Consider the following 21,423-nt stretch of genomic DNA (forward strand, 5'->3'; position numbering starts at 1 on the left):
TCCAGCTCCCTCTTGAAGATAAGCAGAGAATCAGCACCCAAGAGACCAGACAGCAATGCATTCCAGAGGCTCGAGCCTCTCGGGAATTAGAAGAACTGCCCAACATCCAGTCTATTCCTGCTCTTGTACAGTTTAATCTCATGTCTCCTATTTCCTCCCCAGCCTGTACTAATCAATCAGAAGGGACACAATCCAGCCCTTTCATTATTTTATAAACCTCCATCAGGTCACTTCTCAGACCATGCTGCTGTAGGGAAACAGACCCAGTTCTTTAAGCCAATCTGAGTAACTAAGGTTCTTTAAAATCTAGGAATCATTCTTGTAAGACTTTTGGATGAAAAGTCTTTTGTAGACTTTCTGATATGATGTGCTGCAATTGCCATGTCAGTTTCCTGGAATTTCAGCAATCTGAAGTTAACTTTTTATGTTTCAGTCTGTATTGACCACTTGGGCACTGACATCTTTTTCAGATCTTGATCCGGCTCAGTAAACTCTGCGTGCAGAGTATGAGGCGCAGCAGGAGTCAGCAGCAGCGCTTGTTGAAGAATATGGGAGCTCACATAGCAGTGTTGGACCTTTTACAAATCCCATACGATAAGGTATCTTTTGTGTTTAAATGTCGCAGGCATGGCTCTAACCAAATTTGAATATGCTAGTTAAGTCTGCCTCAAGAAAACAAAATGACTTTGTTTAGGATATCATCAGAGCTAATTTTATTTTATATTTCACTTCTCACTGCAGACAGACACCAAAATGAATGAAATTATGAACTTGGCCCATGGTTTTGTGCAGAATTTCTGTGCTGGAAATCCACAGAATCAGACCCTCCTCCATAAACATCTCAACTTGTTCCTTACTCCTGGTGTGAGTACCCTGTTTGTGACAGCATGTAATCTTTGTGTGCTACCATGATAGCCATAGCGAAAATAGTGTTGTAATGTTCCTCGCATTGAATTTTATCACAATTGCTGTAAGGTTTGCTTGATAAAGTTTTCACTTTTTTTAATGTCTTGTGTGACTGGCACATGCCTGGTCTTTTGCCACTTGCTACAAAAGTCAATACCTTTTCGTAGTCATGCATGGTGCATTAGTTGAATGCCCCAGTGTATTTTCTAAAGTGAGAAAGATCAAATGAGCAGAGACTCCAGTGCAGTACTTAGCGAGAGCTGAGTCTTCCTGAATCGTTGCAGTCCATGTGGTGTAGGTACACCCACAGTGCTGTTCGAAAGGGAGTTCCAGGATTTTGACCCAGCAACAGTGAAGGAACGTCGATACATTTCCAAGTCAGGATGGTGTGTGGCTTGGAGGGAAACCTGCAGGTGGTGGTGTTCCCATGCGTCTGCTGCCCTTGTCCTTCTAGGTGGTAGATGTTGTGGGTTTGGAAGATGCTGTCGAAGGAGCCTTGGTGAGTTGCTGCAGCGCATCGTGTAGATGGTACACACTGCTGCCACTGTGCACCGGTGGTGAAGGGAGTGAATCTTGAAGGTGGTGGACTGGGTGCCAATCAAGTGGGCAGCGCTGGATGGTGTCGAACTTCTTGAGTGATGTTGGAGCTGCACCCATCCAGGCAAGTGGAGAGTATTCCATCACAGTCCTGACTTGTGCCTTGTAGATGGTGGACAGGCTTTGGGGAGTCAGGAGGTGAGTTACTCGCCGCAGAATTCTCAGCCTCCAACCTGCTCTTGTAGCTGCAGCATTTATGTGGCTGGCCCAGTTCAGTTTCTGGTTAATGGTGACCCCCAGGATGTTGATAGTGGGGGATTCAGTGATAGTAATCCCATTGAATGTCAAGAGGTGAAGGTTGGATTCTCTCTTTTTTGAGATGGTCATTGCCTGGCACTTGTGTGGCGTGCATGTTCCTTGCCACTTATCAGCCCAAGCCTGGATATTGTCCGGGTCTTGCTGCATCTGGACGCACAGTGGCAGCAGTTTGTACCATCTACAAGATGCACTGCAGCAACTCACCAAGGCTTCTTAGACAGCACCTTCCAAAACCACGACCACTACCACCTAGAAGGACAAGGGCAGCAGACGCATGGGAACACCACCACCTGCAAGTTCCACTCCAAGCCACACACCATCATCACTTGGAAATATATCACCGTTCCTTCAGTATCTGAGCAGTCGCAAATGGTGCTGACCATTGTGCAACCATCAGTGAACATCCCCACTTCTGATCTTATGATGGAGGGAAGGTCATTGATGAAGCAGCTGAAGATGGTTGGGCCTAGGACACTACCCTGAGGAACTCCTGGTGTTCTGGAACTGAGATGATTGACCTCCAACAACCACAACCATCTTCCTTTGTGCAAGGTATGACCCCAACCAGCGGCGAGTTTTCCCCCAATTCTCATTGACTCCAGTTTTGCTGGGGCTCCTTGATGTCATACTTGGTCAAATGCTGCCTTGATGTCAAGGGCAGTCACTCTCACCTCACCTCTTGAGTTCAGCTCTTTTTGTCCATGTTTGAACCAAGGCTGTAATGAAGTCAGGAGCTGAGTGGCCCTGGCTGAACCCAAACTGAGCACCAGTGAGCAGGTTATTGCTGAGTAAGTGCTGTTTGATAGCACTGTCGATGACATCTTCCATCACTTTGCTGATGATTGAGAGTAGACTGATAGGGCGGTAATTTGTCGGGTTGGATTTGTCCTGCTTTTTGTGTACAGGACACACTTGGGCAATTTTCCGCATTGCTGGGTAGATGCCAGTGTTGTAGCTGTACTGGAGCAGCTTGGCTAGGGGCATGGCAAGTTCTGGAGCAAAAGTCTTCAGTACTGTTGCCAGAATGTTGTCAGGGCCCATAGCCTTTGCAGTATCCAGTGCCTTCAGCCATTTCTTGGTATCACGTGGAATGAATCGGATTGGCTGAAGACTGGCATCTGTAATATTGGGGACCTCAGGAGGAGGCTGAGATGGATCATCCACTCGGCACTTCTGGCTGAAGATAGATGCAAGTGTTTTAGCCTTGTCTTTTGCACTGATGTGCTGGGCTCCCCATCATTGAGGATGGGGATATTTATGGAGCCTTCTCCTCCTGTTAGTTGGTTAATTGTCCACCACCATTTACGACTGCATGTGGCAGCACTGCAGAGCTTCGGTCTGATCCGTTGGTTGTGGGATCGCTTAGCTCTGTCTATCGCATGCTGCTTACGCTGTTTGGCACGCAGATAGTCCTGTGTTGTAGCTTCACCAGGTTGACACCTCATTTTGAGGTATGCCTGATGCTGCTGCTGGCATGCCCTCCTGCACTCTTCATTGAACAAGGGTTGATCCCCTGGCTTGATGGTAATGGTAGAGTGGGGAATATGCCAGGCCATGAGGTTACAGATTGTGGTTGAATACAGTTCTGCTGCTGCTGATGGCCCACAGCATCTCATGGATGCCCAGTTTTGAGTTGCTAGATCTGTTTGAAATCTATCCCATTCAGCATGGCGATTGTGCCACACAACACGATGGAGGGTATCCTCAATGTGAAGACGGGACATCGTCTTCACATGGACTGTGCGGTGGTCACTCCTACCAATACAGTCATGGACAGATGCATCTGCAGCAGGCAGATTGGTGAGGACGAGATCAAGTATGTTTTTCCCTCTTGTTGCTTCATTCACTACCTGCCGCAGACCCAGTCTAGCAGCTATGTCCTTTAGGACTCAGCCAGCTCGGTCAGTAGTGGTGCTACAGAGCCAATGATGGACATTGAAGTCCCCCACCCAGAGTACATTTTGTGCCCTTGCCACCCTCAGTGCTGCTTCCAATTGGTGTTCAACATGGAGAAGCACTGATTCATCAACTGAGGGGGGGGGGGGGGAGTGCGGTGGGGTGGGGGCAGTAAGTGTTAGTCAGCAAGAGATTTCCTTGCCCATGTTTGACCTGATGCCATGAGACTTCATGGGATCCAGAGTCAATGTTGAGGTCTCCCAGGGCAACTCGCTCCTGACTGTATACCACTGTGCCGCCAACTCTGCTGGGTCTGTCCTGCCGATGGGACAGGGATGGTGATGGTGGGTCTGGGACATTGTCTGTCTGGTATGATTCCGTGAGCATGACTATGTCAGGCTGTTGCTTGACTAGTCTGTGGGACAGCTCTCCCAACTTTGGCACAAGCCCCCAGATGTTAGTAAGGAGGACTTTGCAGGGTCGACAGGGCTGAGTTTGCTTATCTCGTTTCCAGTGTCTAGGACGATGCCGGGTGGTCCGTCTGATTTCATTCCTTTGCTTAGACTTTTCTCTTGCAGTTTTGATACAATTGAATGGCTTGCTAGGCCACTTTAGAGGGCATTTAAGAGTCAACCACATCGCTGTGGGTCTGGACTCACATGTCGGCCAGACCACGTAAGGGTGGCAGATTTCCTTCTCTAATGGGCATTAGTGAACCAGATGGGTTTTTACAACAATCACAGTGGTTTCATGGTCACCACTAGACTACTTTTAATTTCAGATTTATTAATTTCATTCAAATTTCCCCATCTGCCATGGTGGGATTGGAACCCATGTCCCCTGAGTATTAACCTAGGCCTCTGGATTACCAGTCCAGTGATATTACCATTATGTTACCTTGGAGTGCATGTCCACAGACCCTGAAGGTAGAAGGGCAGGTTGATAAGGTGGTCAAGGAGGTAAACGGAACACTTTCCTTTATTTGCCGAGCCTAAATGATAAGAGCAGGGAGGTGATGCTAGAACTGTATAAAACACTAGTTACACGACATCTGGAGTGCTGCATGCAGTTCTGGTCACTGCATAACATGATCGCACTAGAGAGAGTACAGAGGAGATTTATGAGGATGTTGCCAGGAATGGAGGATTTTAGCTATTAGGAAAGACTGGACAGGCTGGAGTTGTTCTCTTTTGAACAGAGGATATTTAATTGAGTTGTATAAAATTCTGATGGGTCTAGATAGATTGGATAGGAAGGACCTATTTCTGTTAACAGAGCGGTCAATAACAAGGGGACATAAATTAATTGGTAGAAGGATTAGAGGACATTTGAGTAACTTGTTCATTCAGAGGTTGATGGAGGGATCTGGAACTCACTGCCTGAAAGGGTAGTAGAGGCAGAAACCCTCATCACATTTAAAAAGCATTTGGATCTGCACTTGAAGTGCCATAACCTACAGGGCTTCAGGACAAGAACTGGAAGGTGGCATCAGTCTGGCTAGCTCTTTTTCAGTTGGCACAGACACAATGGACTGAAAGTCCTCCTTCTGTGCTATAAATCTTTCTATGATTCTCTCTCTCTCTCGCTTTTCCTCTTTCTCTTTCTTTCTGTCTGCCTTTCTCCCTTTTCTTTAAACCACCTATTTACTCTATTGTTTCCACCTGTGATTGCTTTATGTACTTTCCTTCAAGCAAATAAAGGATGTTCAACATCAGTGTTCATATTTACATATGTATATGACCTTCATGTGTGCAAAACCAAAAATGGAAAAGAGCTAGGATGATGAGTGTAGTAGTGGTGTTTTATTTTGCTTTCTGTGCTGCTGGCCCTCCAGTCTATGTTAGGTCCTCCATAGCTAGCGAGCTGCCACAGTTCAAACACCACTTGGTGATGGCGAGAGTTGCAATTGCAACTGGTGTTGGCTTCTGGTTCTAGCTGCATAAAGGTGTGATAAACTCTTTCCTCTTCCTTGTGTGCTAACAAGCATGTTTTGTGAACTGTTCTGAGCCATTCATCTTGTGCGGAAGAAGTTTTTCCATGAGCAGCCATCTGTTGGGGTGGGAGATTTCATTTTCACCTTCACAGTTTGGGCAGTAAACTGATAGAGCAGATTGCCTATCCATTATAGAAACTGCCTAATTTTCATTCAATGCCACCCAAATGGTGAAGGTTAACAATTGCTCCTAGTGTTAACCAACTTTAAATCTCCAACCACTAGAAAATCCACTCATTGTGATTTTCGTAGAACTAATTCAGACTGTAGGAGGCCTTGGTTTGCTCAATTCTTTTTGCATCAGTTTTGTTTTCAGTTGGATCATGGACATTGTGAGCATTACTGTCGCAATTCAACTGTGAATTACATAATCTCCTTTGACCCATGTAACAGGGACTGGACATTGATAGTTGTGCTCTGGTTGTTCTGGACATTGATCGTTGTGCTCTGGTTGTTCTGGACATTGATCGTTGTGCTCTGGTTGTTTTTGCAGCTCCTGGAAGTGCAAACAATGCGGCACATTTTTCTGAACAACTACCACCTCTGCAACGAAATCAGCGAGAGGGTCGTCCAGCACTTTGTGCATTGCATAGAGACGCACGGTCGACACGTGCTGTATCTTAAGTTCTTAGAGACTATTGTGAAAGCAGATGGGAAGTATGTGAAGAAGTGTCAAGATATGGTCATGACTGAGGTAAATAAAAACTTCCAAGAAATTGGGATGATACCTGTCGCAGTATTGAGATTTTCATAAAGTGAAGTAAAACCAGTAGGTCTCAAATCACAGTTGTATTCTCTTCGAAACTTTGGGAATGATGCAGAAACACTAGATCTTTGGTTAATTGGTAGTTGTGTCTCAATTCAGAATTTATTTAAATTCACATAGACCCGCTAAAGCATTTTACCATAGCTAAATTAACAGACCTCAATTTTCACAAACCCAACTGCTTGAGATTTTAACAGTCTTTTGCTAGACTATTGCTTGCTTTGTTTGCCCTTGCCCATTAACATGCCGCTTCGCACAGCCCACTCATCCATGCTGGATATACACTATCTAGTCTGACACTTCAGTGCAGTACCGATGGAGCGCAGTGTTGTTGGAGGTGATGTTCCTAAGGTGAGACATGCACCAGTTCGGGTGTACGTACAAGATCCCTTTGACCCCATTCAATGAAGAACAGGGCATCCTAACCAGCGTTCTCCTGTAACCAAGACTACCCTTTCAAAAAAAAAATCAGACTTCCTGATTGTTCTTCCGTTGCTATTTGTGGGATCTTGCTGTGTGCAGGTAGGCTGCCATCTTGAAGCACTTCACAGTAATTACTCTTGAAATCTTGGAGACAAGTTATGCTCTGTATGTCTTTCATACTGTAGTAGAGTGATGCAGTGTGATGTCATGTATGACCAACGACAGCATCACTAGGAATCAATATTTATTAAATCTCACTAGGGGGCGCTCATGTTTCACAGAATAGGTCACTTTGGTGATACATAATATAATGTATTGCATTAGTTTTTGGTAATTATTGGCATCTCTTTGATATTTGCAGCTGGCTAATGGGGGCGAGGATGTGCTGGTGTTTTACAATGATCGGGCATCTTTCCCCCTCCTTTTACAAATGATGTCATCAGAACAAGACCGCTGCGATGAAAATGGAGCCCTGAATTACCACATCATGCTGGTTGAGCTGCTGGCAGCCTGTACAGAGGGTAAAAATGTCTACACTGAAATCAAATGCAATTCCCTGCTACCCTTGGACGACATTGTGAGAGTGGTAACGCACGAGGACTGCATACCTGAGGTAGAGCCAAGCTCAATTCTTTATCTTACATTTGTCAAGACAGCAGGTTTTCGCCAGCAGCAGTGAGTTGCGCAAGATGACTGTCCGAGATTTTAGTTAATTCTTTGAGGTTTTGAAATATGGGTACAAAGAGGAGCTCATTTTTACAGATGATTTACAAAAATGATACGATGATTAGAAAGCAAATGGTGGAACATGTGAAGCAAGTCTGACTTCTCAACTGTATGTTATAATCACCCAACACTTCTGTGTGCACAGTTGTGGTCTCCATATTATAGAAAGGATATAGAGGCACTGGTGAAGATGCAAAAAAAGATTTAGCAGAATGGTGCAGGAACTGAGAATTGATAGCTATCAGGAGAAAATTGAACAGTCAGTGGCTCTTTTCTCGAACAAAGAGAAGGCCGAAAGGTGACCTAATTGACGTCTTGAAGATTATGAAAGGGTTTCCTAGGGTAGTCATAGAGAAGATGTTTCCACTTGTGTGATAGTCCAAAATTAGGGGCCATAAATATGATTATCATTAATAAATCCAATAGGGAATTCTGGACAATGGTGAGAGAGCAGTTGAGGAGAATAATATAGATGCATTTAAGGGGAAGCTAGACACGTATTTGAAGAAAGCAATAGAAGGAAATGCAAATAGTGTTTGATTATGTGGGAGCAGGTTCGTATGGAGAAGAAACACAGGCATAGAATCTGTTAGGCCAAATACTCTGTGCTGTAAATTCTATGTACCTGCTCCACACTGTTCAAAGATTCTCAATAGCAGTTTCATCAAATTATTTTAAAACTCTTTTTGGACTTTGTCATGTGTGTTGTTCATAGAATTCCCCAAAAGTCATATTTTTATTAATAATTGAAAATCCTAAGTTATTCTCCACTCAATCGCCACATAAATTAAACTGGCCACTTTCTGAATGAAGAGGATACATTTCTTGAGATGACACCCCCATCACCCACCTGTGGGCCTCCGGGCCAGCTGAAATTGTTGAGCCCTGAGAGACGTGCGACATTGGGCACCTAATTGGCACCCGACGCAGCGCATCTGGATTTTGTGTTGACGGGGACCGAGACAAATTTAGGACATTTCTGGCTTGTTGCTACCTTTTGCCACTGCAATTTTGCCCATTAGAGGAGCTGAAGAATTAAGGCCTCAGTGTCCCTTTAGCAACCTGATGCCAGGCAGTGGTATTGGCTATTATAGTTTTGTTACCCAGATCCTAATTCCTTTTCCAAGCATATATCAAATCATTTTCTCCCAATGTCCTTTGCATACTAGCAAAATTATGTCCATCATCGTGCTCACCTGTGGTGACTCTCTTGCCCCTACTGATGCTGTCCTGCCTGGCTGGATATTCTACCCCACTGTGGAGGCCATTTTGCAATCATCTCCAGGTCTCGTCTTGCTCTGTCCCCATATCCCTCTTGCGTCTTTTAGTCATCTTCCCCCGTTACCACCATTCACACCCTTCTCAAAATCCACTCATCTATCCACTGCTGCCCAAACCATTCTGCTGTCTGCTTCAGCAAGATGATTTTCTGCTTATCTTTAGTCTCTGCTATGAGCCGCTCTTCAGCCTCAGAGACTTAAACCTGCATCAAACTCCACGGTCTTATCTCCTTGGTCTCATTGACAGCGGGACAGGCTCGAGGGGCTGTGTGGCTTACTACTGTCCCTATGTTCCCCTGATTGCTTTGCCCTCCTTACCTCCCTAAATCACACAGTCCACATAAACCTTCACATTCACAGCCACCCACTTGACCATACTGGTGTTTGAGCCTTCATCACCTCTAATCTCAATCATTAATAGGGCAATCTCAGATTACTACATCTCTTTCACTATTCCCATTCCCCTGCTTGTATATGGCTGACTGTGTGCATGTGTGTGTGCACACACGCTTGTCTGTGTGCACTTGGCTGTGTTTGTGCAAATGCTGCCTGACCTGCTGAATATTTCCAGCATCTGCAGTATTTTCCTTTTGTTGGGTAAAGTTATTGCCAAATAGAAATAAATAAATACGATCTGATAGCCATTACAGAGACATGGCTGCAGGATGACCGAAGGTATGGTTGCTAAATTTGCTGATGACACAATGATTGGTAGGAAAGTAGGTTGTGAAGAGGACATAAGGAGGCTACAAAGGAATATAGTTAAGTGAGTGGGCAAAGATCTGCCAAATGGAGTATAATGTGGAAAAATGTGAAATTGTCCATTTTGGCAATAATAGTAATAAAAAAGAAGCATATTATCTAAATGGTGAGCGATTGCAGAGCTCTCAGATGGAGAGGGATCTGGGTGTCCTAGTGCATGAATTGCAAAAGGTTAGTATGCAGGTACAGCAAGTAATTAGGAAAGCCAATAGAATGTTATTGTTTATTGCGAGGGGAATTGAATACAAAAGTAGGGAGGTTATGCTTCAGCTATATAGGGCATTGTTGAGACCACATCTGGAATACTGTGTACAGTATTGGTCTCCTTATTTAAGGAAAGATGTAAATGCGTTGGAGGCAGTACAGAGAAGGTTTACTAGACTAATACCGGGAATGGGTGGGTTGTCTAATGAGGAAAGATTGGACAGGCTAGACTTGTATCTGCTGGAATTTAGAAGGGGTAAGAGGCGACTTAATTGAAATATATAAGATCCTGAAGGGTCTTGACAGGGTGGATGTGGAAAGGATGTTTCCCCTTGTGGGAGAATCTAGAACTAGGGGTCACTGTTTAAAAATAAGGGGTCACCTATTTAAGACAGAGATGAGGAGAAATTTTTTCTCTGAGTGTCATGAGTCTTTGGAACTCTCTTCCTCAGAAGGCGGTGGAAGCAGAGTCTTTGAATATTTTTAAGGTAGAGGTAGATAGATTCTTGATAAGCAAGAGGGTGAAAGATTATCAGGTAGGCGGGAATTTGGAGTAATCAGTTCAGCCATGAACTTGTTGAATGGCGGAGCAGGCTCGAGGGGCCAAGTGGCCTACTCCTGCTCCTAATTCACATGTTCGTTTGAACAGGAAATTTCCCCATCCGATGATCTGTCCTTTGTTAAGTTAGTTGTTCGCACTGGAGGTGTGGGGTGTTGGGTGGTAGGAGGTGGCGGGGGGACAGGGGCTCTTGGAGGATCACAACAACAACATTAACATTCCCAGAATGGGAAAGATTGAACTGGTTCCTAACAAACCTCCGCTGACCCCTGCTAGAAAGCATATTTGCGTGGATATCAATTGACAAGTGGAGTTTGCTCAACTGACGTGAGCTTCATGGTCCTCAGAGCTGGAGAACAAAGGATTACAATAGGCAGAGAAAGGGGCTAAGAGAATATTAACTGTGGAGCAAACCCTTTCTTTGATATCAGTAATTTTTTGGTTTGTTCACGCAGAGTATCTAAAGTTATACCTTGGTGAAATGAGCGGGAAAAAGGTTATGTTTTTCCTCACAGGTGAAGAGAGCGTACGTTAATTTTGTGAACCATTGCTATGTGGACACAGAAGTTGAGATGAAGGAGATTTACACAAGTAACCACATCTGGAAGCTCTTTGAGAATTTTATTGTTGACATGGCTCGGGTAAGTTTTGCTGTCAATGGTCCTTTTAGCAAAGGAATATCCAGCAAGTTTATCAGCTCCAGTATGGATCAAGAGTAAACCAAAAGTTGAAATCCTCTGTTAAATATAAATCAAGTTATTTTGGCCATCTTAGATGTCCTAACAAACGTCTTAATTTGTAAAACTCTTTGTTCGTGTTGCCGGGGTAAATCAACATAGTGAGTTGTAAAATATTACTGGCAAATTAATATCCTCTTGATAACCTTTTGATAACACAGGTTATTATTTGTAAATCAAAATTACACAGTTTTATATTACTTAATATCTGCAAATCAATATTTGCATCTCTGATTATATTTAAGGTCTTTCAACCAGATGTCAGAACTTTGTGATGTCAGGATGTTTAATAATAATAACAGAAAATGCTGGAAATACTCAGCAGAGAGAAACACCGCCTTTCAATCCACAATCGTGACTCTGAGCTTCTGGTCAGCAGTCATTTTAATTCTTCACCTTGCTCTTATGCTGCACTCTCTGTCCTTGGCCTCCTGCAGTGTTCCAGTGAAGCTCAATGTAAGCTTGAGGAACAGCACCTCAACTTTTGATTAGGCATTTTACAGCCTTCTGGGCTCAACATTAGGTTTAACAATTTCAGATCATAATCTCTGGCCCCGTTTTGTTTCTCTTTCTTTGCAGGTTTCGATTTTACTCTCATTTTTTCTCTTATTTTTGCTTTCGGACAGTAGCTGTTCATCATTCTGCCATTCACACCTCCTCTGAACACATCTTTTGTTCTTCACTTGTCCCATTACCACTCCCTTTCTCCTCCACCACCATCTCTTTTGTCATTTAATCTCTCCCGTCTTCCACCCTATCACAGACCTTCCCTTTTGTTCTTTTTCCACCCTCCCCCTTTCACTTACTCAAAACCTATTACATTTCGAACTTTTTCCAGTTCTTATTAAAGGTCGTTGACCTGAAACGTTAACTCTGTTTCTGATGCTGTTTGACCTGCTGAGTATTTCCAGCATTTTCTGTTTTTATTTGATTTCCAGCATCTGTGGTATTTTGCTTTTGTGTAAGAATGTTTAATCTTTCTCCCTTCTTTCGACGTTGATTGCTGACAAAATGGAGAACAATTTGGTCCTTGGGCAGTTGCATGAAACAGGCAGTGGAGAATCCGCCTCCTGTTTTTCACCGCTTGATTTTCTTTCCAATAACTTCAATGTAATTCAGTGGTAACTCTCTCACCTCGAGGGTTCTGGGTTCAAGCCCCACTTCAGAAACTTGATCATAAAGTCTAGGCTGACACTCCAGTGCAGTACTGAGGGAGTGCTGCAGTGTTGGAAGAGCTGTCTTTCGGATGAGGCTTTAAACTGACGCCTCGTCTGCCCCCTCATGTGGACATAAAAGATCCAGTGATGCCATTTTGAAGACTGTTAGGGGACTTCTCCCCAGTGTTCTAGCTGCTATTTATCCCTCAACCAACATCACTAATGTACTGATTATCTCAGTAATTATCATGACCTTGCTTTGTGCAAATTGGTTGTCATGTTTCCTACAATACAACAATGACTACGCTTCAAAAGTACTTAATTGGCTGTAAAGCGCTTTGGGACATCCTGAAGTTGTGAAAGGTGCTATATAAATGCAAGACTTCTTTGTAATTGAAATAGAAAATCGAGTGTGGTGTTAGACAAGCGGCTGATCGACTCTAGCTCGTTTTGTGTTGCCACCTGAGACCAATTGAACCCCCAATATTTTATTTAACGTCAGACTTTGCCACTTGTTTGTTCCATATTGCTGCTGCATCTTTCATGTGATTAAAGTTGTTTTTTATTCCTTGGATGTGCCTCAGTGTGACAAATTTGACCAATTCACTTGAGCAAAGCTTGTAGGCCACTCTTGTTTGGTTTGTCCCATCATGGACTGCAGCAGTTCATGAAGGCGGCTCACCACCACCTTTTAGACGGCAATTGGGAATGGGCAATAAATACTGACCTTGCCAGCGATGCTTTCATCCAGGAGCGAATTAAAAACAAATTCTTTTAGCTCACCTGTCACTGCTGATTGTGTCTCTAATGCAATTTCCTCCCCCTTCCTTGAACCATTTGAGTTTAATTCATTATTAACTGGATATTTTGATGAAGGTTTGCAACTCCACAACTGACAGAAAGCATGCTGACACTGCGCTGGAGAGATATGTGACAGACACGGTGATGAATATTGTCAGTGGATTCTTCAGTTCCCCGTTCTCCGATAATAGCACAAGTCTACAAGTAAGTCACCTTTGTGACAAAGTATTTCAATCATTGGGTTATGTACTCTTCAGGGTTTGGGACTGTTCAAAGACCATTTAGTATTCACTGAACATCTTGCATTTCAGAAGCTCTTTACCTCAATTTGTATATGCTACCTTAAAGGTGCAATTCGTGGCCATCTATGCGCAATATGTAAAATCATAGACAATGGGAAGTTTGATATCGGGCTGTGTGTACCTGTGTCTCCGTCCAACCCTAGAGGACAGTTAAGAGTCAACCATATTGGCTTGGAACTGGAGTCACATATAGATCAGACTAGCTAATGATGGCAGATTTCCTCCCCTAATGAACATTAGTGACCCAGTTGGGTTTTTCCTAAATTTGGCAGCTTCATGATCACTTATACCTTTTAGAAGGTTTTCATTTCCAGATGTTTAACTGAATTTAATTTCACAAACCTGCCAACGTGGGATTTGAACTCACATTTTCCGGATTACTAGTCCTGTAATATGATCATTGTACTACAACTCTGTGTGTGGGTGCGTGCATTTACTTGTTATGTGTGCTAGTTACTGGATGTGAGTAAAAACGAATTGCTAAAGGAGTTCGGGCAATCCATTCACATCAACATTGAGCCAGCTGCAGCAGAAGGGCTAGTACTGGCATGTTGGGCCAAAAGGCCTCCATTTGCTCTGCTAATTCCAGGACTTTTAGCTACTAGTTATATTATTTAAGAGTGCACCTTCATCAAATGGCCACAGCATTCATAATAATTTGGCTGCTATATTTGCATATGGCAAATGTTCTATCCCTATGTGTAAAACAGGGCAGGTGATTATTCCCAGAGACTGCCCCACGACCCACAGAACGATATGTTAAACCAGGAATTTTAATTTACTTGCAGAAAGCAAAGCAGCCTTGATATTCATGAGGCAATGAATCCAAAGGGTGTGGAAAAGATTCTGCCATTCGAAAATTTATGCCCAGTTATCCTCTCATTTTAGTTCTGTACGTTACAAAATACTTGGATGGCATGGGCATCCTGCTGTTTATGTTAAGTGTACGTCATCACAGCCTCCTGATCTGTGTTTGAGTGGGCGAGTTAAATCCTGTTTGCTCAAAGCTTGGCATGTCTTGTCGATCAGCAGAGAATCCGAATGATGTCTTTAGAACCATTAAAAGTAAGGTATGAAGATCTCAGCCACATTTGCAACTTTGAAATCAAGGACCTAATTTAACCACTGTTTGAAATTGCACCTGACATTAGTTCAAGCTCACTCTCTTCTTCCTATAGTTGCAGGCTGTGGTAGAACTATTTTTCAGAGGAATACATCTGGTATTATTCAGAGAAAGAAATGCTGACATATAATATAGTCTTTCACATTTCTTCATGTCTGTAGACACACCAGCCAATATTTATTCAACTGCTGCAGTCTGCCTTTAGAATTTACAACTGTGCTTGGCCAGCTCCATCGCAGAAGTCCTCAGTGGAGTCTTGTATTAAGACCTTGGCTGAAGTCGGTAAGTTGGCATCTTGAGAAAAGTTGGGTGTTTGTTTTTGCAATCTATCTGGTTTCACAGGGAGTTCCTTTCAAGCGCAGGTTTTGAAATTGATTCACTTGGAGAGGTACTGGGGGGTATGTGGCGGGTGAATACACTTGACTATTATCTCAGGGACCTGACCTCAAATCCAGCCTGCTGCCATAAGGGATGAAAGTCTCCTCTGTCTGTTGGCTTTTTGTATTGAACCAAGGAGATTTCAGCCTAATCCTTGATGGGCGTGGAGCCAGAGCACAGAATCCCTCTAACTTGCTCTAAGTTAGGACTTCTGCTTAGCGAGTACATGCAATGGTTGGCTTAGGAAATTAAAAAAAGTCACACTGATGTCTTGTATGGCAAAGGGACGTGTTGGGTGAACAGGTTGAAGCATATTGTCGAGATAGAATGGAAGGTGCCTTGTTCTACATCCAACCATACTAGGAGGGTACAATGTTGCTGAAAACGAAAGTCTTCCATTTGCCATTGTTGACATTCCTCACGTTGACCTCAAAATTCACTGAAACTAAGTAGATATAGATTTACTTCCCTAAAACGTTCATTGTTAAACTTTAAAAAGAAAGAACCTGCATTTCTAAAGCATCTTTCTTAACTTCAGAATGTTCTAAAGTGCTTCACAGCCAATAAATTATTTTGATGTGTTACCACTATTGTAACGTAGGAAATGTGACAGCTAATTTATGCACAGCAAGCTCCCATAAACATAAATGAAGTAAATGACCAGACAATCTGTTGTTGATTGCACAAAAAATATCAGTCAAGACTCCAGGGTAACTCTCCTGCTGTTCGGATCTTCTGTGTCCACCTCTGAGGGCAGGCAGGGCCTCAGTTTAGCATCACATCCAAAATACACCACCTCAGACAGTGAAGCATTCCCTCAGTATGGCACTGGAGCATCAGCCTAGATTATATGGTCAAGTCTCTAGAGTGGGGATGAAACCCACAACCTTCTGACTCCAAGGCAAGAGCGTTGCCACTGAGCCATGGGGGCAACATAAATATAAAAGTTATATTTTGATTTTTAATTGCAGCTAAAAGCCGAGCAATAGCAATCCCTGTAGATTTGGACAGCCAAGTGAACACCCTGTTTATGAGGACCCACTCCAACATGGTACAGAGAGCAGCAATAGGATGGCGGATGTCTGCCCGTGGTGCACCGCGCTATAAAGACCCAATCGGTGGAATATCTTTGGACTACAGGAATATTATAGAGAAGTTGCAGGTAAGACATCTCTTTGAACAGACAGTGAAAAGTTAGGTTGGGGTTTTAGAGATTATATCTACATTCCAATGGGAATTGCAGTTTTTGAATATTTATTCTCAATGTTGGTATTGCTGGCTAGGTCAGCATTTATTGCCCATCTCTAACTGCCGTTGAGAAACTGGTGGTGAGCTGCCTTCTTGAACCGCTGCAGTCTGTGTGGTGTGGGTACACCCTCAGTGCAGTTGCGCCCCTAGCCAAGCTGTTCCAGTACAGTAACAACACTGGCATCGACCTGGCAATGAAGAAAATTGCCCAAGTATGTCCTGTACACAAAAAGCAGGACAAATCCAACCCAACCAATTACCACCCATCAGTCTGCTCTCGATCACCAGCAAAGTGGTGGAAGGGATCATTGACCGTGCTATCAAGCAGCACTTGCTCAGCAATAACCTGCTCACTGACGCTAGGTTTGGGTTCCACCGGGGTCACTCAGCTCCTGACCTCATTACAGCCTTGGTCCAAACATGGACAAAAGAGCTGAACTCGAGAGGTGAGGTGACTGCCCTTGATATCAAGGCAGCATTTGACCAAGTATGGCATCAAGGAGCCCAGGCAAAACTGGAGTCAATGGGAATCAGGGGGAAAACTCTCCACTGGTTGGAGTCATGTCTAGCACAAAGGAAGATGGTAGTGGTTGTTCGAGGTCAACCATTTCAGTCCCAGGACATCACTGCAGGAGTTCCTCAGGGTAGTGTCCTAGGCCCAGTCATCTTCAGCTGCTTTATCAATGACCTTCCCTCCATCACAAGGTCAGAAATGGGGATGTTCGCTGATGATTGCACAATGTTCAGCACCATTTGCGACTCCTGAGATACTGAAGCAGGCCATTTGCCGATGCAGCAAGACCTGGATAACTTTCAGGCTTGGGCTGATAAGTGGCAAGTAACATTCATGCTACGCAAGTGCCAGGCAATGACCATCTCAAAGAAGAGAAAATCTAACCATCTCTCCTTGATGTTCAATGGCATTACCATTGCTGACTCCCCCAATATCAACATCCTTGGGGAGTTACCACTGACCAGAAACTGAACTGGACCAGCCACATAAATAAAAGAAAAATACTGCGGATGCTGGAAATCTTAAATAAAAACAAGAAATGCTGGAAATACTCAGCAGGTCTGGCAGCATCTGTGGAGCGAGAAGTAGAGTTAACGTTTCAGGTCAATGACCCTTCTTCAGAACATAAATGCTGTGGTTACCAGAGCAGGTCAGAGGCTGGGAATTCTGTGGCGAGTAACTAAACTCCTGTCTCTTCAAAGCATGTCCACCATCTACAAAGCACAAATCAGGAGTGTGATGGAATACTTGCCACTTGCCTGGATTGTACATTGAAGAAGCTTGATACCATTTAGGACAAAACAGCCCACTCGATTGTCACTCACACCCTTTACCACCGACGCACAGTGGCAGCAGTGTGTACCATCTACAAGATGCACTGCAGCAACTCACCAAGGCTCCTTAGACAGCACCTTTCAAACCCTCGATCTCTACCACTTAGAAGGACAAGGGCAGAAAATGCATGGGAACACCACCACCTGCAATTTCCACTCCAAGCCACACACCATCCTGACTTGGAACTATATCGCCGTTCCTTCACTGTCGCTGAGTTGAAATCCTGGAACTCTCATGCTAACAGCACTGTGGGTGTACCTACACCCCAACGACTGCAACGGTTTGAGAAGGCAATTCACCACCACCTTCTCAAGGGAAATTAGTGATGGGCAATAAATGTTGGCCTCTTCAGCGATGCCCACTTCCCATGAACAAATAAAAAAAAGAAGGGAGTTCCGGAATGTTAACTCATGGATGATGATGGAACAGTGATATATTTCCAAGTTTGAGTGATGAAACTCCTCCTCATCCCAGTGCTAAATGGCCTGCTGCTTATTCTGAGACTGTGTCCCCTGGTTCTAGATTCCCCAGCCAGGGGAAACATCCTATCCACATCTACCCTGTCACACCCTGTAAGAATTTTCTAAGTTTCAATGAGATCACCACTCATTCTTCTAAAAGCTAGAGAATATAAATAATGTAGAATATAAGATTCTGATTTACACTTTGTGCATGATATGAAGGCATGCCTCTGAATTTCTATTAAAGACCATCAACATGACTCCCTCAGTGAGTAAATGTAGCACATGGTTGTAAGTGTACAGAACAGAAAGTTCCACACCTTCAGTGTCTGGTCTCAGCGCGTATGTTAATAATAGACAGTCTAAATGGCCTCTGATTTAGCACTCAAGTGCCCATCCAATTTCCTTTTGAAATCATTCATTGTCTCCGCTTCCATCACCCTCGTAGGCAGAGTGTTCCAGGTCATTACCACTCACTGCGTTAAAAAAAAGTTCTTCCTCACCACCCCCCTGCAACTCTTGCCCAAAACCTTAAATCCGTGTCCCCTAGTCTTTGTATCATCAACTAATGGGAACACCTTTTTTTTATTTTCATTTAGAGATACAGCACTGAAACAGGCCCTTCGGCCCACCGAGTCTGTGCCGACCATCAACCACCCATTTATACTAATCCTACACTAATCCCATATTCCTACCATATCTCCACCTGTCCCTATATTCCCCTACCACCTACGGATACTAGGGGCAATTTATAATGGCCAATTTACCTACCAACCTGCAAGTCTTTGGTGGTGGGAGGAAACCGGAGCACCCGACGAAAACCCACGCAGACACAGGGAGAACTTGCAAACTCCGCACAGGCAGCACCCAGGATTGAACCCGGGTCGCTGGAGCTGTGAGGCTGCGGTGCTAACCACTGCACCACCTTCTCTAAACCTGTCATAATCTTGTACACCTCGATCAGATCTCCCCTCAATCTTCTTTGCTCCAAGGAGAACAACCCCAGCTTCTCCATCCTGTAGCTAAAATCCTTATCCCTGGAACATTCTGGTAAATCCCCTCCGCGCCCTCTCAAGGGCCCTCACATCCTTCCTAAAGTGTGGTGACCAGAACTGGATGCAATACACGAGTTGTAGCCTAAGCAGAGCTTTATAAAGTGAATACAACCTGCTCAGCAGTGTAAAGCATTGCCCAATCTGGAAGGAGAACCCTTACTCACATTACAAAGGAGCCATTGTAATGGGAGTGTTTGTTATTTATCAACAATATAACCACTTTTGATACAAGCTATCATGATTCCCCATGGTATGATTGATAAAGATACTAGGCAGATTTAATATTCATAGTTGAGATTAGCTGCAATTCCATAGAGTTATAGAGTGCAGAAACAGGCCCTTCGGCCCATTGTGTCTGTGCTGGCCATCAAGCACCTATCTATTCTAATCCTATTTTCCAGCACTTGGCCCGTAGCCTTGTATGCTATGGCATTTCAAGTGCTCATCTAAATACTTCTTAAATGTTGTGAGGGTTCCTGCCTCTACCACCCATTCGAGCAGTGTGTTCCAGATTCCAAATACCCTCTGGGTGAAAACATTTTTGTCAAATCCCCTCTAAACCTCCTGCCCCTTACCTTAAATCTATACCCCCTGGTTATTGACCCCTCCGCTAAGGGAAAAAGTTTCTTCCAATCTGTCCTATCACTGCCCCTCATAATTTTGTATATCTCAATCAGGTCCCCCCTCAGCCTTCTCTGCTCTAAGGAAAACAACCCCAGCCTATCCAGTCTCTCTTCATAGCTGAAATGCTCCAGCCCAGGCAACATCCTGGTGAATCTCCTCTGCACCCTCTCCAGTGCAATCACATCCTTCCTATAATGTGGTGACCAGAACTGTACACAGTACTCCAGCTATGGCCTAACTAGCGTTTTATACAGCTCCATCATAACCTCCCTGCTCTTATATTCTATGCCTTGGCTAATAAAGGCAAGTATCCCATATGCCTTCCTAACCACCTTATCTACCTGTGCTGCTGCCTTCAGTGATCTATGGACAAGTACACCGGGGTCCCTCTGACCCTCTGTACTTCCTAGGGTCCTACCACCCATTGTAAATTCCCTTGCCTTGTTAGTCCTCCCAAAATGCATCACCTCACACTTCTCAGGATTAAATTCCATTTGCCACTGCTCTGCCCATCTTACCAGCCCATCTATATCATCCTGTATTCTAAGGCTTTCCTCCTCACTATTTATGACACCACCAATTTTCATGTCATCTGCAAACTTACTGATCATACCTCCTATATTCACATCTAAATCATTAATGTACACTACAAACAGCAAGGGTCCCAGCACCGATCCCTGCGGTACACCGCTGGTCACAGGCTTCCACTCGCAAAAACAACCCTCCACCGTCACCCTCTGCCTCCTGCCACTTGGCCAATTTTGGATCCCATTTGTCAGATTGCCCTGGATCCCATGGGCTCTTACCTTCTTAACCAATCTCCCGTGCGGGACCTTATCAAAAGCCTTACTGAAGTCCATGGAGACTACATCAACTGCTTCACCCTCATCTACACATCTAGTCACCTCATCGAAAAATTCAATCAAGTTTTTTAGACATGATCTCCCCCTGACAAAGCCATGCTGACTATCCTTGATTAATCACTGCCTCTCCAAGTGGAGATTAATCCTGTCCCTCAGAATATTTTCCAATAGTTTCCCAACCACTGATGTTAGAGTCACCGGCCTGTAATTACCTGGTTTATCCCTGCTACCCTTCTTGAATAATGGCACCACATTCACTGTCCTCCAGTCCTCTGGTACCTCTCCTGTGGTCAGAGAGGATTTGAAAATTTGTGTCAGAGCCCCTGCTATCTCCTCCCTTGCCTCACATAGCAGCCTGGGATACATCTCATCTGGGCCTGAGGATTTATCCACTTTTAAGCCCGCTAAAACAGCTAATACTTCCTCCTTTTCAATACTAATATGTTCAAGTATATCACAGTCCCCCTCCCTGATCTCTACACCTACATCGTCCTTCTCTGTAGTGAACACAGATGAAAAATAATCCACCTTTTCCATGTCAACTGTTAGTGCTCTCAAGATTCCCTAATGTAGTCCATCTGCAGTTGGTGCTTTAATGTATTAAGGTTGCTCAATCACCTGACATTTTCCTGTATTAATTCTCAGGATATGGTGTCCACCCTTGAGCAACAATTCCAACCCATGGTGCATGCTGAATTTTCATTGCTGGTTGACGTCCTCCATAGTCCAGAACTTCTTTTCCCTGATGGAAGTGACGCGCAGCTGGGATGCGAAAGTGGGGCCTTCATGTGCAAGTAAGTCATGGGCAAGAAGTGGTGTATGTGGAGACTGCATGGGGAGAAATCGTGAAATATGCACTGAGTGGACATCCAGCTGCGTTGAAATAAGGGTTGGAAATGAATTACAACAGTTCCTTTTAACGTGACCTAAACTTGGTGCTCCATTATCTGTTCTGT

At 44.1% G+C, this 21,423-nt stretch overlaps 1 protein-coding gene across 2 annotated transcripts in view; it reads left to right on the plus strand.

Moving 5' to 3' along the window:
- itpr2 (inositol 1,4,5-trisphosphate receptor, type 2) overlaps positions 1-21,423 on the plus strand; it is a 308,108-nt gene that overhangs the window by 150,632 nt on the left and 136,053 nt on the right. For both annotated transcript variants that reach the window (XM_068058832.1, XM_068058834.1), the window contains exons 28-36: positions 471-599; positions 742-864; positions 6,144-6,344; positions 7,201-7,452; positions 10,886-11,011; positions 13,141-13,269; positions 14,652-14,772; positions 15,840-16,030; positions 21,113-21,261. In XM_068058832.1, the coding sequence (XP_067914933.1) occupies positions 471-599; positions 742-864; positions 6,144-6,344; positions 7,201-7,452; positions 10,886-11,011; positions 13,141-13,269; positions 14,652-14,772; positions 15,840-16,030; positions 21,113-21,261 (1,421 nt within the window). The remainder of the gene's footprint in view (positions 1-470; positions 600-741; positions 865-6,143; positions 6,345-7,200; positions 7,453-10,885; positions 11,012-13,140; positions 13,270-14,651; positions 14,773-15,839; positions 16,031-21,112; positions 21,262-21,423) is intronic.

This window comes from Heterodontus francisci, chromosome 27, assembly GCF_036365525.1.
Source record: "Heterodontus francisci isolate sHetFra1 chromosome 27, sHetFra1.hap1, whole genome shotgun sequence".
Taxonomy (NCBI): domain Eukaryota; kingdom Metazoa; phylum Chordata; class Chondrichthyes; order Heterodontiformes; family Heterodontidae; genus Heterodontus; species Heterodontus francisci.